The following is an 18217-nucleotide window of genomic DNA, read 5'->3' as shown; positions in this document are numbered from 1 at the left end:
GATGCTTATGGACTCCTCTTCTGTCTCCATCTGTAGGTAGGCCTCATCTAAGTCCACTTTACTAAAGTGTTTTCTTCCATAAGATCTTCAAAGTTATACTCTATCCTGGGCAGAAGGTATTGGTCTACTTTCAGTACTGGTTTGATAGTGATCTCATAATCACCCCAGATCCTGACAAGTCCATTCTTCTTGGCTACTTGGACCACTGGCATTGCCCATGGGCTCCTCAGCCTTGGAAAGAATTCATTGGATACAGCATTAGTTGATTGGCAGTAGTCAAATGAGTAGAATAAAGGCAGTTTTTTCTCATTGGCTGCTGATGGCTAGTAGCGTTTTACAGAGGTCGGTATTGGGACTGCTTCTTTTTACGTTGTATGTCAATAATTTGGATGATGGAATTGATGGCATTGTGATGGAACTTGTGAACGATATTTTGGAGGGGCAGGTACTGTTGAGGAAGTAGGGACACTGCAGATTAGAGATACAGACAAAGTGGCAGATGGAATACAAGCATTGACTATTTTTTAAATAGGTAGAAAATTCTAAATTGGGAGGCCTCATACAGGATTCCCTAAAGGTTAACTTGCAGGTTGAGTAGGTGGTGAGGAAGCCAAATGCAATGCTAGCATTCATTTCAAGAGGACTAGAATATAAAAATAAGGATGTAATGCTGAGCCTTTATAAGGTGAGGCCTCACTTGGAGTATTGAGAGCAACTTTGGGCCCCTTATCTAAGAAAAGATGTATTGACTGTTAGGTCATATACTGTTATAGCAAGTATTAATTTCAACAGCAACCAGTTTTCAGATCTGAACGTGGACTGTAGATTGAATTTAGAACGCAGCTCTGATCAGTGGTCTTCATGGACCTGCAGATCGGGGTTAATTGCAAACCAGGAAACACCGATTCACTTGAGATGCCTGCATAAGCATGAATGCAGCAAGAGAGACAATACTAATTAACATTCAATCTAGGGTGCCTGTGAAGATTTAGATGTTTGAAAATTATAGTAACTTAGATGAAGCTTTGTCAATCCAAAGTACTTAAGTAAACAATGTCATTGGAACAATTGCAAACTGCATTCGGTTACCATTGATCTTAAGGGTATAAAAATAAGATATAGGAGCAGAATTAGGCCATTTGGCCCATTGAGTCTGCTCTGCCATTTCATCATGGCTGATCCAATTTTCCTCTCAGCCCACTTTCCTGCCTTCTTCCCATATCCCTTCATGCCCTGAGCAATCAAGAATCTATCAACCTCTGCCTTAAATATACATAAAGGTTTAGCCTCCAGAGTTGCCTGTGGCAAAGAATTCCACAGATTCACCACTCTGGCTAAAGAAATCCCTCCTCATCTCTGTTCTAAAAGAACACCCCTCTACTCTGAGGTTGTGTTCTCAGGTCTTTGACTCTCCCATCATAGGAAATATCCTCTCCACATCCACTCTATCAAGGCCTTTCACTATTCAATATGTTTCAATGAGGTCACCCCTCATCCTCTGAATTCTAGTGAGTATAGGCCCAGAGCCATCAAATGTTTTTCATATGACAAGTCGTGCAATATACTTTTGAGTTTCGGAGGCCTCTTCTTCCAAGAGTGTCTCGAGTATGATGCCTGCTTGTGTGCTGAGTAAAGAAAATCACCAGCTTCAGTGTCTCCTGGACAATTCAAATTTTATGAGGTTAAATTTCAGGGTTTTCAAGAACACTGTAATAGTGCCAGGCCAAGACCTGCCACCATGCCAAATGAAGATTTTTATATGATGCCTTACCTAAAAGGGCCAATTGGTCCAAGATTATGAAAACAAGAAGGTAAAAGTGAGTCTGTAGAAGAATATATACAGAAGATTGTACAGAAAATGGAACAATATTCAGGAATGCCGAAAGAACAGGCTGTGGGACCTACAATTAGTGTTACTGCAAATAGTCGTCAGCCCAAATTGCACTCCGTTCTTTCCAAACAGATTTCAGCCAGACCCAGTGGAGATCAACATAGGAGCGCAGGATTTATATCATGCCTTTCCATTTTCTCCGGATGTGCCTGTAAACCTATGAGGAAGAGACTTATTATGTAAAATGTGAGCTACTATTACCTGCACTCCTGAGGGACTTAATGTGTGTATACCAGAGAGCCACTGTGAACTGTACTATTTTAGTAGTAGTCAACCTATTTTGTATACCTGTGTAGTTACTCACTGCCCACTTATCAAGGAGCTTGGAACATTTTTATGAGAATGCCTTGAAAGCCTCCAGAGATTTCTCTAGATTCTGTTTAGATCTACAATTTGGTCAGTGGCACTTTTATATTCACTGAGCAGCTTATTATGACTCTGCTGGCAATTGTTCTATACATTTCTGAACTATATGTGGGTTATTCCAGTAATACAACAGCAGCACAACTTCCTCACAAGGTTCAGTGGATAATACAAGATCAGGAGAACAGGGAAACCCACCTAACTCTAGCAGTTTCCAGAGGTAAGGTGGTCAATGGTCTGTGAGGACAGCCACAACAGAAGATCCTGGAATTGACTGGATGGAGTCTGTGGTGATTGGAAGCAGGTAAGGCCTTTCTTTTATTGCTCCCTAGTACACTATGAGCAGAGGCAACCTTTGAACAGGATGTTGTAGGAAGGCTGTTGTTCAATGCTGATGTGGAACCTTTACTTTCCAAGGTCCAACCACAACTTTGGGACCTCCAGCCCTTTGGAAACTTCATTGGATCCTGGGCAGTGGATAGTCTGTGAGAAGGTATTCTCCTTCTGCATTTGAGCAGAGTTCTGCGGGCTTAAGACACATGTTTTCAAGGTACGAAGGGTCTCGGCCCGAAACTTCGACTGTACCTCTTTCTAGAGATGCTGCCTGGCCTGCTGCGTTCACCAGCAAATTTGATGTGTGTTGTTTTCAAGGTGCTTGCTGCCATCCCAAATGCTTTTTCTGCTGACGTTTAAGGACAGCAACTCCAGGGAGCCAGAGGGGATATTACTCTTTTTATAAGCACCCTTTGAGAACCTCGTTAATGCTTTCCCTCTGACCACCTAGTATTCTTGCTGTGACACAGCTTGAGTAGAGTGCATTGGGAATCTGGTGGAGAGATCACTGCCATTAACGTACTTACCTTACTACGAGATTTTTGAGGAATCTGTGGCAACATTAGTGGTATCTCAGATTGAGATTCTGATGAATTCATTGTCGTATATGTAGGATGCAATGAAATTTCTTGCTTGTGCAAAGCTTACACAGTAACCAGTACACATCATAATAATAAATATAACAATCAATACAGTCATGAGCCATGTGTGCAGCCCTCTGGTGATAAATGATATTGTATCTGTTAAATAGGGGCCGTGGACAATTCTGATTTGATGGAGAAAGGACGTGAAAGCACAGAGGAACATCTGGAGAAATTTCTGAAACGCCCGTTTGCTGCTGTCATTACTGTGTGGTTGGGAGTCTTTCGAAGGGTAGGCCTCAAAATTCCCGGCCTTGCCTGCTTTTGGTGACCGAGAAGGAGATTGAATCGTTCGGACAGAGATGGCGCTCAGTACTCAGTGCCGGAGAGCTGATCAGAGCTCAAAGTTTTCGGATGACTCAGAGTCGGATTGTGGTCGGCATGGCAGGGAGAGTTTTTCTTCCTTCTCCCATCTGCGTGAGATGTGGGACATTTGAGAAACTTTGAACTTTACTGTGCTCATGGACTTCTTCAAGTTATGGTATTGTGCACTGTTGTAACTATATGTTACAGTTATGTGGTTTTGTCAGTTTTCAGTCTTGGTCTGTCCTTTGTTTTGTGATATCACACCGGAGGAAATACTGTATCATTTCTTAATGCATGCATTACTAAATGACAATAAAAGAGGACTACGTGTCTTCATAATCTTAAAAAAAAGGATGATGTAATTTTCTGTTTGCTCTTGGTTTACAGTATCTGTAGAGCCTTTCCATTTTCCTTGAGGCACTGCAGAGTTTTCAATCCAAGAATTTCTTGTGTATTACTTCCTAATTTTCTTAGAGACTCTCATTGGATGTTTCTGTTATCCTCTGCTTTCATAGAGGTTAATTATAGTGGACTTCAGGGAAACCCATATACTGTGTAGACATTCTGTCGCTCCTGTTGGTTTGGGTCATTAAGTTGTCTATGAGGAACATTAAAGAGTTTTCATTATGGGGTCCATGGGACCTTCTATATTGATTTACTTTCAGCAAAGTTTCTGTTGTTGCTATTGTTCTGGGGCCAAACTGATGGATTAGGCTGTCGTTAATTCAGCGGTCATTTACATCTATCAGTCCATGGGTGATATGGACATCCTTACCACCAATTGATTAGACCATGTTAATTGCCAGAGCCTAGAATGTTGCTCCTATGAGGTCTTTATGCTTGTATGTCAGATTAAAAAATTGTCAAGAGGAGGACTCTGTCTGAATTAGCTTTCCCTATTCCCACCTTATTAACAAGCTTGAGGGACTTGTCCTCTTTCTCATTTTGGAGCTGAAGTCTCACAGGACCGTCAGTTTGTTTTCCTTTGGGACATGGGCTAGAGCTGTCTTAAGATTGGAGTAGAACTTTACATGGCTTCCAAGAGTAGGGGATGTGCACAGTGTGCCAGTTCTACCTTACAGTGAGTTGTTGGGAACACACAAGGGAAGTCACTGAAATGCCAGACCATCTTATTCTTGCTGGTGAAACCCACCCTGTGAAGACAAAATTTCTCTTCTGGTTTGCGCTTTTTTACAAGGGGTTGTCCTTCATTTAGCCTTGCCCACAGAGTGGTAATACCAAAGTCAAAGTGTCTGACTTCATGAGCTACGATTACAGAGCAAATTCAGGTTTGTCACAGCTGGGACAGCCCACAAGAGTCCCAGCTTTCCCAAACTTCATATTGAGGAGTGGAAATTTTTGTGTGCAATTTTAAAAAAATGTGAGATGGTTATTGTACACCACCACCATGTGGGCTTGATGGATTCTCAAGCTGAAGTAGTTCAAAATATCTAGTGACCAGGCTCTGTTGCATGGCCATTGAGAGACACATGTAATTGGAGTCTCCACTGAATATAGGAAATATTTTAGATGCTAATGCTTCCTTAGGGAGAACCTATCTCCACCTGCTGGGCAACTGCATGGAACCTAGCAACCCACCCACGGAGTACCAGGAAACAGTGATTTGTCAACTTCAGTCAGTTTAGAGATGGAAAATTTTCCTGCTGTTCTTTGGAAGAGGGTCTGGTTGGTTTGGGAGTTGGGGGAGGTGGTGGTTCTAGACTTTGAACAACATGGCCTTTGAGAGTAGGTGGAGTGTCCTCAAAGGTGGTGAGCAGTGGTGATTGGTGTGGTACTCACTTTGGGAAGGAAAGAGCAGGTGGCAGTTGGAAGTTGTAGGTAGTTAATGTCAGGGAGGTGGGGGTGAGCCGAGAACTCAGGTGAGAAATAAATGGAGAAGTGGCAGAGGTGGGTATAATTACAATATTTAAAAGGCATTTAGATAGGTACATGGATAAAAAAGGTTTAGATGGATATGGATCAATTGCAGGCAAATGGGACTAGCTTAGATAGACTCCTTGATGGACACTGTTGCCACACTAACAACAAATTGATTCCATGACTCTACAGCATATCAAGCGATTTTATTTATATACTTAAATATGATATTCTTTCAGACCTCTCCTCACAAAACAAAACTTCCCAGACTCATAATTTTTGGGCTGGTTACTGAGTTCAGTCTTCTCTCTCCTGGTGCATATATATCTCCCTTTCTCATGCTAATGAGAACTGAATTTAATAAGCCAATTGCAGCCTGGTGAGTTCAATTAGTTCTTCTTCTGACATATTCAATTACTTTAAGTACATAGTTCACTATTACATAGCTCAGATTTTAGTCAAGCCTGGTTGGAAATATTAGCTGTGAGACAACAAAGGCTATTAAAGAGTACAAAGCATCCATTGTCTCTTACCAACTATGTTAATACATTTCCCACAGCTTGCAAAGCATGTAATATTTCTGAATGTATTTTGCTTTCTACAATTATAAATATATTTTTCCTCCATTTTGAATTAAACTACAGTGGCATACGGAAGTTTGGGCACCCCTGGTCAAAATTTCTGTTACTGTGAATAGCTAAGCGAGTAAAAGATAACCTGATTTCCAAAAGGCATAAAGTAAAGATGACACATTTCTTTAATATTTTAAGCAAGAAAACTTTTTTATTTCCATCTTTTACAGTTTCAAAATAACAAAAAAGGAAAAGGGCCTGAAGCAAAAGTTTGGGCACCCTGCATGGTCAGTACCTAGTTACACCCCTATTAGCAAGTATCACAGCTTGTAAGTGCTTTTTGTAGCCAGTTTAGAATCTTTCAATTCTTGTTTGGGGGATTTTCGCCCATTCTTCCTTGCAAAAGGCTTCTAGTTCTGTGAGATTCTTGGGCCGTCTTGCATGCACTGCTCTTTTGAGGTCTATCCACAGATTCTCCATGATGTTTAGGTCAGGGGACTGTGAGGGTCATGAAAAAACCTTCAGCTTGCACCCCTTGAGATAGTCCATTGTGGATTTTGAGGTGTGTTTAGGATCATTATCCTGTTGTAGAAGCCATCTTCTTTTCATCTTTGGCTTTTTTACAGACGGTGTGATGTTTGCTTCCAGAATTTGCTAGTATTTAATTGAATTCATTTTCCCCTCTACCAGTAAAAGTTCCCCGTGCTACTGGCTGCAACACAAGCCCAAAGCATGATCGATCCACCCCCGTGCTATTAGTTCTATTTTAACTTCATCAGTCCACAGGACTTGTTTCCCAAATACATCAGACTTGCTTAGATTTAAACTTAAATCTAAACCTCAGAGGCTCCATCTTCCTCTCACCCCAACCCTCCCCTCTCCACTGACACCACCAGCCTCCCTCCCCCTCCCCCCTCTGATCCTACTTCTCATCCGTGCCGGATCTTTACCATCCCCTCCGACCTTCAACTGTCTGCGGCAGAGCGCTCTGTCCTCAGTAAGGGCCTCACCTTTATCCCCCTTGGCCCATACCTCAGAGAGTTCCGCATTCGCCATGACGCTGAACTCTTCTTCTGCCGGCTCCGTCTTCAAGCCTACTTCTTCGGCAAGCACTCTCCCACCCCCACCGATGACCCCTTCTCCTATCTTCAACCCTCCTCCTCTTCATGGACACCCCACTCTGGTCTCCTGCCTGCTCTGGATCTCTTTATTGCTAACTTCCGACGAGACATCAACCGTCTCGACTTCACCACACCAACTTCATTCCTTCTGAACGCTTTGCTCTCCACTCCCTCAGCACCAATCCTAACTTCACTATAAAACCCGCCGATAAGGGGGGTGCTGTTGTAGTCTAGCGTACTGACCTCTACCTTGCCGAGGCACAGTGACAACTCGCGGATACCTCCTCTTATTTACCCCTCGATCATGACCCCACTAAGGAGCACCATGCCGTTGTCTCTCACACCATCACCAACTTTATCCGCTCGGGGGACCTCCCATCTGCCGCTACCAACCTTATAGTTCCCACACCCCGCACTTCCCGTTTCTACCTCCTACCCAAGATCCACAAACCTGCCTGTTCTGGCAGACCTATTGTCTCAGCTTGCTCCTGCCCCACCGAACTCGTTTCTGCATACCTCGACACGGTTTTATCCCCCCTTGTTCAATCCCTTCCTACCTATGTTCGTGACACTTCTCACGCTCAAACTTTTCGATGATTTAAAGTTCCCTGGCCCCCACCGCTTTATTTTCACCATGGATGTCCAGTCCCTATATACTTCCATCCCCCATCAGGAAGGTCTCAAAGCTCTCCGCTTCTTTTTGGATTCCAGACCTAACCAGTTCCCCTCTACCTCCACTCTGCTCCGTCTAGCGGAATTAGTCCTTACTCTTAATAATTTCTCCTTTGGCTCCTCCCACTTCCTCCGAGCTAAAGGTGTAGCCATGGGCACCCGTATGCCTGCCTTTTTGTTGGTTTTGTGGAACAATCCCTGTTCCAAACCTATTCTGGTATCTGTCCCCCACTTTTCCTTCGCTACATCGACGACTGCATTGGCACTGCTTCCTGCACGCATGCCGAGCTCGTTGACTTCATTAACTTTGCCTCCAACTTTCACCCTGCCCTCAAGTTTACCTGGTCCATTTCTGACACCTCCCTCCCCTTTCTAGATCTTTCTGTCTCGATCTCTGGAGACAGCTTATCTACTGATGTCTACTATAAACCTACAGACTCTCACAGCTATCTGGACTATTCCTCTTCTCACTCTGTCTGTTGCAAAAATTCCATCCCCTTCTCACAATTCCTCCGTTTCTGCCGCATCTGCTCTCAGGATGAGGCTTTTCATTCCAGGACGAAGGAGATATCCTCCTTTTTTAAAGAAAGGGGCTTCCCTTCCTCCACCATCAACTCTGCTCTCAAACGCATCTCTCCCATTTCACGCACATCTGCTCTCACCCCATCCTCCCGCCACCCCACTAGGAATAGGGTTCCCTTTGTCCTCATCTACCACCCTACCAGTCTCCAGGTCCAACATATAATTCTCTGTAATTTCCGCCACCTCCAACGGGATCCCACCACTAAGCACATCTTTCCTTCCCCGCCCCCCCCCCCCCCCGCTTTCCGCAGGGATCACTCCCTACGGGACTCCCTTGTCCATTCGTCCCCCTCATCCTTCCCCACCGATCTCCCTCCTGGCACTTATCCTTGTAAGGGGAACAAGTGCTATGCATGCCCTTACACCTCCTCCCTCACTACCCTTCAGGGCCCCAGACAGTTCTTCCAGGTGAGGCGACACTTCACTTGTGAGTCGGCTGGGGTGGTAAACTGTGTCCAGTGCTCCCGATGTGGCCTTCTATATATTGGCGAGACCTGGCGCAGACTGGGAGACCGTTTCGCTGAACACTTATGCTCTGTCTGCCAGAGAAAGCAGAATCTCCCAGTGGCCACACATTTTAATTCCACGTCCCATTCCCGTTCTGATACGTCTATCCACGGCCTTCTCTACTGTCAAGATGAAGCCACACTCAGGTTGGAGGAACACCACCTTATATTCTGTCTGGGTAGCTTCCATCCTGATGGCATGAACATTGACTTCTCTAACTTCCGTTAATGCCTCTCCTCCCCCTCATACCCATCCGTTATTTATTTAATTTATTATATATATATATATATTCTTTTTCTCTCTCTCCTTTTTCTCACTCTGTCCCTCTCACTATACTCCTTGCCCATCCTCTGGGCTTTGCCCCTCCCCCTTTCTTTCTCCCCAGGCCTCCCGTCCCATGATCCTCTCGTATCCCTTTTGCCGATCAACTGTCCAGTTCTTGGCTCCATCCCTCCCCCTCCTGTCTTCTCCTATCATTTTGGATCTCCCCCTCCCCCTCCCACTTTCAAATCTCTTACTAGCTCTTCTTTCAGTTAGTCTTGACGAAGGGTCTCGGCTTGAAACGTCGACTGTACCTCTTCCTAGAGATGCTGCCTGGCCTGCTGCGTTCACCAGCAACTTTTATGTGTGAGACTTGTTTTGACGTTCCTTTGAACCTTTTGAGTAGAACTTTTTGGCCGCAATGAGAAAATGTATGTTTGGAGAGAAAAGGGTGCAGAATTTCATGAAAAGAACCCCTCTCCAACTGCTAAGCACGGGGGTGGATCGATCATGCTTTGGGCTTGTGTTGCAGCCACTGGCATGGGGAACATTTACTGGTAGAGGGAAGAATGAATTCAATTAAATACCAGCAAATTCTGGAAGAAAACATCACACCGTCTGTAAAAAAGCCGAAGATGAAAAGAGGATGGCTTCTACAACAGGATAATGAACCTAAACAGACCTCAAAATCCACAATGGACTACCTCACGAGGCGCAAGCTGAAGGTTTTTTCATGGCCCTCACAGTCCCCCGACCTAAACATCATCGAGAATCTGTGGATAGACCTCAAGAGAGCAGTGCATGCAAGATGACCCAAGAATCTCACAGAACTAGAAGGCTTTTGCAAGAAAGAATGGGCGAAAATCCCCCAAACAGGAATTGAAAGACTGTTAGCTGGCTGCAAAAAGCATTTACAAGCTGTGATACTTGCCAAAGGGGATGTTACTAAGTACTGAACATGCAGTGTGCCTAAACTTTTGCATTATGAACTCAGTGGGTCGAGCAGCATCTCTGGGGGAAAAGGAATTCCTTATGTTCGAGCTGAAACCCTGCATCAGGAATGAGAGTGAAGAGGAATCAGATTCAGGTTTAATATCACTGGTACATGTTGTGAAAGTTGTTAAGTTTACAGCAGCAGTACAATGCAATACATGATAAATAATATAGAAAAAACTGAATTAAATAGTTGAATTAAAGAAGTAGTGCAAAAACAGAAATAAATAAGTAGTGAGGTAGTGTTCATGGGTTCAATGTCCATTTAGAAATCGGATCGCAGAGGAGATGGTCAATATAGAGAGAAGAGGGTTAATGGTGAGATAAAAGCCGGAGGTGATTGGTGCACCAAGAAAGGTCAGAACCACCATAGGGAACGGGCAATATTTCAGTCTTATTTGCTTGTTTAAATCATTGAGTCATTGTGAAATGAGACATTCTGATGTTGGAAATGTGCAGGATAGGGCTAAGGTTAACGGCATGTCAGAAGTATGAGCCTTGAGGGAGATTTAAGCTTCTCAGAACAAAGAGTGATCTAAAAGAGTTGTGAAAGCTGGTAAGTGGAAAAGGCAGAATAAAGTCAGAAAACTAACTAGCAAATTTGGTGAGAATGTGGTATTTTAAGGGCTGCAATTTGAGTTTTCTCTAAAGACGCAGTCTGTAAGGAGTTTGTACGTTCTCCCCATGACCATGTGGGTTTCCTCTGGGTGCTCTGGTTTCTTCCCACAATACAAAGACGTACCAGTTGGTAGGTTAATTGGTCATTGTAAATTGTCCGGTGATTAGGCCGCAGTTAAATTCGGGGTTGCTGGGTGGCGAAGCTCGAAGGGATGGAGGGACTACTCCGTACTGTATCTCAATAAATAAAAATAAATCATCAATCCATTAACTGTCCAGATACACACATTGATTTGCAAAGCATGTAACTACTAAATGGATGCAATCTCTGAATCATTCACTGATAAACAGGCACATTGATGAGTGATGCATCCTGATGCTCACCAATTTCTGTTTTAGACATTGGTGTTTTCACCACTATCTCCCTGAAGTCCATTTACACCTTGGACTTCAACTACTGCACAGAGTCTTGTCATCTTCAGAAGTTTTCGGATGACTCTGCCATAGTTGGATGCACCAGCAAGGGAGATGAGGCTGAGTACAGGGCTACGGTAGGAAACTTTGTCACATGGTGTGAGCAGAATTATCTGCAGCTTAATGTGAAAAAGACTAAGGAGCTGGTGGTAGACCTGAGGAGAGCTAAGGTATCGATGACCCCTGTTTCCATCCAGGGGGTCAGTGTGGACATGGTGGAGGATTACAAATACCTGGGGATACGAATTGACAATAAACTGGACTGGTCTAAGGACACTGAGGCTGTCTACAAGAAGGGCCAGAGCCGTCTCTATTTCCTGAGGAGACTGAGGTCCTTTAACATCTGCCGGATGATGCTGAGGATGTTCTACGAGTCTGTGGTGGCCAGTGCGATCATGCTTACTGTTGTGTGCTGGGGCAGCAGGCTGAGGATAGCAGACACCAACAGAATCAACAAACTCATTCGTAAAGCCAGTGATGTTTTGGAGATGGAACTGGACTTTCTCACGGTGGTATCTGAGAAGAGGATGCTGTCTAAGTTGCATGCCATCTTGGACAATGTCTCCCACCCACTACATAATATACTGGGTGGGCACAGGAGTACATTCAGCCAGAGACTCATTCCACTGAGATGCAGCACAGAGCGTCATAGGAAGTCATTCCTGCCTGTGGCCATCAAACTTTACAACTCCTCCCTTGGAGGGTCAGACATCCTCAGCTGGTCCTGGATTTATTTCATAATTTACTGGCATAATTTACATATTACTATTTAACTATTTATGGTTCTATTACTATTTATTATTTATGGTGCAACTGTAACGAAAAACAATTTCCCCCGGGATCAATAAAGTATGACTATGACTATGACTATCCGTCCAAACCTATCTTTTCTCTCTCTCTCAATCTTTAGACAGAATGCTGCTGAATCCAATTTCAAACATAACTGTAAATTGGCCTTTTGGTTTCCTTTTTATTAAAATCTTTCTTTAAAAGGCTTGACTGCACAGAAAGGCAGAGCAGAAATTAGACAGAGCTCCAAATACATCTCTAAAGTTACTATAAATGTCCAATAATGAATATCAAACTTCAGAAACTACTTTTAAGATGACGGATTTTACAATATTTGTGATGAAATGCTGCAGGAATTTTTTGCTGTTCTTGATCTTGAAGTTCAGTCACTAGGCCCTTGAGTTCCAAAGTTGTCCGCTGTCATCCTGAAATGGGTGATTTTGGTCCTATTTGTCTTACATAAAATATAGAGCATGACAGAACTGGAGAGGCCAACAGCCTGTGATGTTGTGCCAATCCTGATGCCAATTTATACTGTATTTTCTCTTCTGGTGCACTATCCTTATCCCTCCATTCCCTTCATATTCATGTGTTTATCTAAAAGCCTCTTAAACTCCACCAAATTGCATGCTTCTACAACTACCTGTGGTAACACAGCCCAAGCACCTACCACTGTCTGTAAGAAAGTTGCCCCTGTCCTGTTTTGTTTATGCAAATACTGACAGGTTGAGTGCAGAAATATCTGCTTCAAGAACAATTTGTGGGAAATAGGAATACCTTGGATGAGCATGGACCAGCTGGGCAGAAGAACCCGTGCTGTAAGACTGAGTTTTTTTTTGGAAACACAGATTACTGAAATTGCTAAGAATAGGTTTCTTTTTTCATTATTATCCATTGATTCTCAATGCCAAGGTCATTGTTTGTCTCCTTTGAATTGTTTCAGTACCAGGTGAACCTCCCTCCATGTCTGATTCATGCACAGGGTTGTGCTTCAGAGATGTCAAGAGGGCCTAGCAGCCTTCTATAAGGTATATTTAAATGACAACTTTCTTAGGCATAATCACAACTCTTTCTTAAATAGACCTTAAATAGAAATGTTTGTCCACTAAGATATCTTTAGCGGTTGTTGAATCATACAGCAAGCCTATAGAAAGACAAGCTGATGGCAACATAGTGAGGTCAAAGGAATCTTATGGCCATCATTGCTAATAACGAGTACATTTATGAAATTCCTCATTATTAACTGAGTTTTATTTCCACAGATGACCAGGTGGGATTTGAACTCAAAAGTTTTAGACCATTCAAGGCCTCTATGTTACTAGTGCAGAATTTAAACCACCATATTGGGGGGAAAACAAAATAGGTGTCAAATTAGTTATAGAGAGAGATGTAGTAGAGGAAAAGAATGGTTGAATTAACAAAGAGCCACCATGTCCATTCTGATCAGGAAGCACCTATCCATACTAATCCCATTTTCCAGCTCCTGGTTTGTAGCCTGCAGTACCTTGGCAATTCAACTGCTTGTCCAGGTGCTTCTTCAACTGCTTCTTGAAGATGTTTCTCTGCATTGATCATCCCATTCTGACAAACAAGAGAAAATCTGCAGATGCTAGAAATCCAAGCACCACACACAAAATACTGGAAGAAATCAGCAGCACCTATGGAAAAGAGTACAGTTGATGTTTCAGGCCAAGACCCTTCAGCAGGACTGACAATGTGTTCCAGATTCCAACCAAACTGCAGTTGACAAAAAATCTTTATTGTCAAATCTCCACTAAACTTCTTTCTCCACACCCTAAATCTGTGCCCTCTTGTTTTGACTTTGGCATGGGAATTTTTTTTAACTACTTTGGCTCCACCACTCATTTTGTATACCTCTGTCAGCTTCCCCCTTGGCCTCTCTCTTAAGGGAGAAAAAATGTCAACATTCATTTCGAGAAGACCAGAATATTAAAACAAAGATGTAATGCTGTGTCACAAAACAACTTTCCCCCATCATCCTTTGTCTTCTGTTACCAAGCCAACTTTAAACTTAATTTGCCAGCTTGTCTTAGATACCATGAGCTCTAACTTTTTGGTCCAACCGTTTATGTACCAATTCCTAAGCAGTTTATTATCTGTAGGACTGAGAGTTCTTCCTTTCCTGAGCTATAGAATGCTAATGCAGTAGCATATATCTCTTCAATAAAAAAAAACTTTCTGTCTTGCTAGGTGCCATGTGTCATTAGCTTAATTCTTTTTAAAAAGTACAACAAGAGTAATTTAAGCACTTGGGAAGGGTGACAGATTGTGAGGTCAAGAATCCATCTTATACAAGAGGTCTATGCAAGAATCGATAACAGCAGGATAGAAGCTATGCTTCAGTCTGGTGGTATGCTTCTAGGTACTTGGACTTAGACTCAGAGATTGGCCCAAAACATTCATGGTTTTGCTTCTTCCCAGTAACGAAAAAAAATGAATGAAGATTGGGTGATGATTTTGTGGAGCAATTCATAGAAACATAGAAAACCTACAGCACAATACAGGCCCTTCGGCCCACAAAGCTGTGCCGGACATGTTCCTACCTTAGAACTACCTAGGCTTTACCCATAGCCCTCTATTTTTTAAGCTCCGTATAGCCATCCTTGAAATACCCTATCGTTTAAGAGGCTCTCTTAAAAGACCCTATCATTTCTACCTCCACCACCGCCACTGGCAGCCCATTCCACGTACTCACCACTCTCTGCATAAAAAACTTACCTCTGACATCTCCTCTGTACCTGCTTCCAAGCACCTAAAACTATGCCCTCTCGCGCTAGCCATTTCAGCCCTGGGGAAAAGCCTCTGATTATCCACGCGATCAATGCCTCTTATTATCTTGTACACCTCCATCAGGTCACCTTCATCCTCCGTCACTCCAAGGAGAAAAGGCCAAGTTCACTCAACCTATTCTCATAAGGCATGCTCCCCAATCCAGGCAACATCCTTGTAAATCTCCTCTGCACCCTTTCTATAGTTTCCACATCCTTCCTATAGTGAGGCGACCAGAATTGAGTACAGTACTCCAAGTGGGGTCTGACCAGGGTCCTATATAGCTGCAACATTACCACTCGGCTCTTAAACTCAATCCCATGATTGATGAAGGCCAATGCACCGTATGGCTTCTTAATCACAGAGTCAACATACGCAGGTGCTTTGAGTGTCCTATGGACTCAGACCCCAAGATCCCTCTGATCCTCCACACTGCCAAGAGTCTTACCATTAATGCTATATTCTGTTCCACACAATCTGCAGGGGCAATCCTACATGTGGGTGTTTTGCAGAGATTTCCTGATCTCTACCGCTGAGTACAGTGTGAAAATCAAAGGAACATGCATAGGCTGGAGATCTGAGGTGAACACATAAAGTACTGGAAGCTCCATGAAAGTGAAGCAGCATCTGTGAAGAAAAAGAGAATTAATGCCTCGCCATGAAACCCTTTGTCAGAACTGGAGGGAGTCTAAAGTTGCACAAAGTTGGCAAGATATGCATAGGACAAAGATAAGATCTATAATAAAAAGAGACCATGGTTATGAAGCTATCTGGTTGATAGAATAAAATTAGTCAGAGAGAGAGAGACAGAAAATGTGTAAACTTTGTGAAATACAGGTCAACAGGAACAGACATAGAAATAAAGATTAGAGATTAAGGCTATTCATACCATCTGTCTGTGTTGGCTAAAATTAGCTTATTATTGTTAGGTACTAAACAATACCTCAAAGCCGGCCGGTAGTGTAGTGGCATTTGCACCGGACTGCGAGGCGATTGGTCCTGGGTTTGAATCTGGCCAGCCGCAAGGCATTGCACGGGAACAACTATTACTAACTATTGTTACGTACTTGGATACAATGAAAATCTTGTCTTACAACTTGTTCATACAGGTCAAGTCATTACATAATGCATTGAGGTAGAACAAGGTAAACACAATAACAATATAGAATAAATGTCATAGCTACAGAGAAAGTGCAGTGCAGGCAAGCAGTAAGGTGCGAGATTATGACAAGGTGGATTGTGAGGTCAAGAGTTTGTCTTATCGAACTAGGAAAATATTTCACAGTCTTATAATAGCGGGGTAGAAGCTGCCCTTGAACCTAGTGGTACATGCTTTCCAGCTTTTATGTCTTCTGCTCAACGGAAGAGGGGAGAGGAGAGAATGTCTTTGATTATGCTGGCTACTATACTGAGGTAGTGAGAAGTATAGACAGAGTCCATGAAGGGAGGGCATTCTGCAAGGCATTTCTAAGGTTCTTCTATACACAGAGATTCTGCCGTTATTGGAGATCTTGAGGAACATAGACAAAGCACTGGAGAAGCCCAACAAGCCAGGCAGCATTAACGGAAGTGAATAAACAGTTGATATTTTGGGCTGAGACCCTTCATCAGGTCTGGGCAGGAGGGTGGAAGAAGCCAGAATTAGGTGGTGTAGGGAGGTGAAGGAGTACAAACTGGCGGGTGATAGGTGAAACCAGGTGAAGGGGGAGGGCAATGAAGTGAGAAACTGTGAGGTGATAGGTGGAAGAGGTAAAAGGCTGAAGGAGAAGGAATCTGATAGGAGAAGACAGTGGACAATTGGAGAAAGGAAGAAGAAGGGGCAACAGAGGGAGGTGATGCATAGGTGTGGAGAAGAGAAGAGGTAAGATGGGAGCCATAATGAAGAATGGGAAAAGAGAAGAGGAGGGAGGGAGGGAAAATTATCGGGAGTTAAAGAAATTGAAGTTTATGCCATTTGATTAGAGACTACCCAGGCAGGATATGAAGTGTTTCTCTTCCAACCTGAATGTAGCCTCATTGTGACAGTGGAAAAGGGCATAGACCAACATGTCAGAACAAGATGCCAACCTGAAGGCATAAACATCAATTTCTCTAACTTCTGGGATATCTTTTTCCTCCCTCTTCTTTCTTTTCCCATTCCCCTCTTACCCGCTCTATTCTCCTCACTTGCCCATCATCACCCTTCCCCCTTCCCATTCTCCCATGGTCTGATGTCATTTCCTATTAGATTTATTCTTCAGCCCTTTACCACTTCTTCTTAAGTCATTCCCCCTTCCCCATCCATCCACCTTCCTCCTCACCTGGTTTCATCTATCACCCTCCAGGTTGTCCTCCTTCTCCTCCCACCATCTCCACCTTCTTATTCTGGCTTCTTCCTGCATCCTCTCCAGTCCTAATAAAGGTTTTCAACCCCAAAATGTTTACTGCTTATTCATCTCTATGGATGTTTCCTGACCGATTGAGTTCCTCCAGCAATTTGTGTGTGTTCCCCAGGATTCTCCTTTGGGCTTTAGGTTCCAGCAACATCTTTAACCTTCACTTGACTGTATTTAAGTGTCTTTTGTTTGTTCCCTCTAACTAGTCTCAAAAATGTTAACCAGCTGACGACAGAAACAACATGGCGACCCTGGTTTTATCCTAACAGTTGTCTTCCCTTTGACTTTATCTTTCCCTGTCCCAACATTAGACTTCCTCTACAACTTTTGAGATATTAACTCAGTTTTCTTTTCATTTTTGTTCTCTGATTTGCTAAAAATTGTGTTTATTTCTCCTACCTCCTGGGATCTGTGGATTTTCTCTACCATACCTGTCTGTTCTTCCATACTACAGTTAACTTACACACATATTCCTGGCAATCTCTGGGTGGTATATTAAATCAACCATCCCTACTCTCATGTTGACTGGGCTTGACAGGGTTTTTTCAATAATTTATGTTTTCTTTTCTGATATATACTCCTAGATTTTGCTGGATTTTCTTATCTTGCATTTCATAAGAATGCCCTTAAGGTGAAGCCATTCCAGTTACAATGCTAAGGCCACCCTCAGTTTGGAGGTGCAGCACTTCATATTTCATTTGGTTTGCCTCCTCCCTCTTTTCTCAAGTCTTTCACTTCATCCCACCTCACCCACCTTCCCCCTCGCCGGGGTTCACCTATCACCTGCTAGCTTGTGTTACGTAGCCCGTAACTGGGTTGCCAAACCAGCAGAAATGGATCACTCAGTTGGAGTCTGGATTACTAGAATTAAGAAAGTTTTATTAAAGAAACAAGCAACACAGTACTCTAATCAAAAGGATAATAAATGCAACAGTTCAGCAATGACAAACACACATGTACACAGAATTAGGATAACAGGATCAATCAAGCTCTATCGTCGTCTAGGGGTAAATGACCAGTTTCAAAGTGACGCAGAGTTCAGTTCAATTGA

At 43.1% G+C, this 18217-nt stretch overlaps 1 protein-coding gene across 1 annotated transcript in view; it reads left to right on the top strand.

Annotated features, from left to right (window-relative positions):
- Window positions 1-2323: 2323 nt before the first annotated feature.
- The window catches only part of LOC140187656 (protein spinster homolog 1-like), a 121906-nt gene continuing 106012 nt past the window's right edge, over window positions 2324-18217 (top strand). Inside the window, exon 1 of the mRNA XM_072243178.1 lies at window positions 2324-2474. Within this exon, the coding sequence (XP_072099279.1) occupies window positions 2324-2474 (151 nt within the window). The remainder of the gene's footprint in view (window positions 2475-18217) is intronic.

This window comes from Mobula birostris, chromosome 25 (genome assembly GCF_030028105.1).
Source record: "Mobula birostris isolate sMobBir1 chromosome 25, sMobBir1.hap1, whole genome shotgun sequence".
Taxonomy (NCBI): domain Eukaryota; kingdom Metazoa; phylum Chordata; class Chondrichthyes; order Myliobatiformes; family Myliobatidae; genus Mobula; species Mobula birostris.
This window is presented reverse-complemented; position numbering and strand designations above follow the sequence as displayed.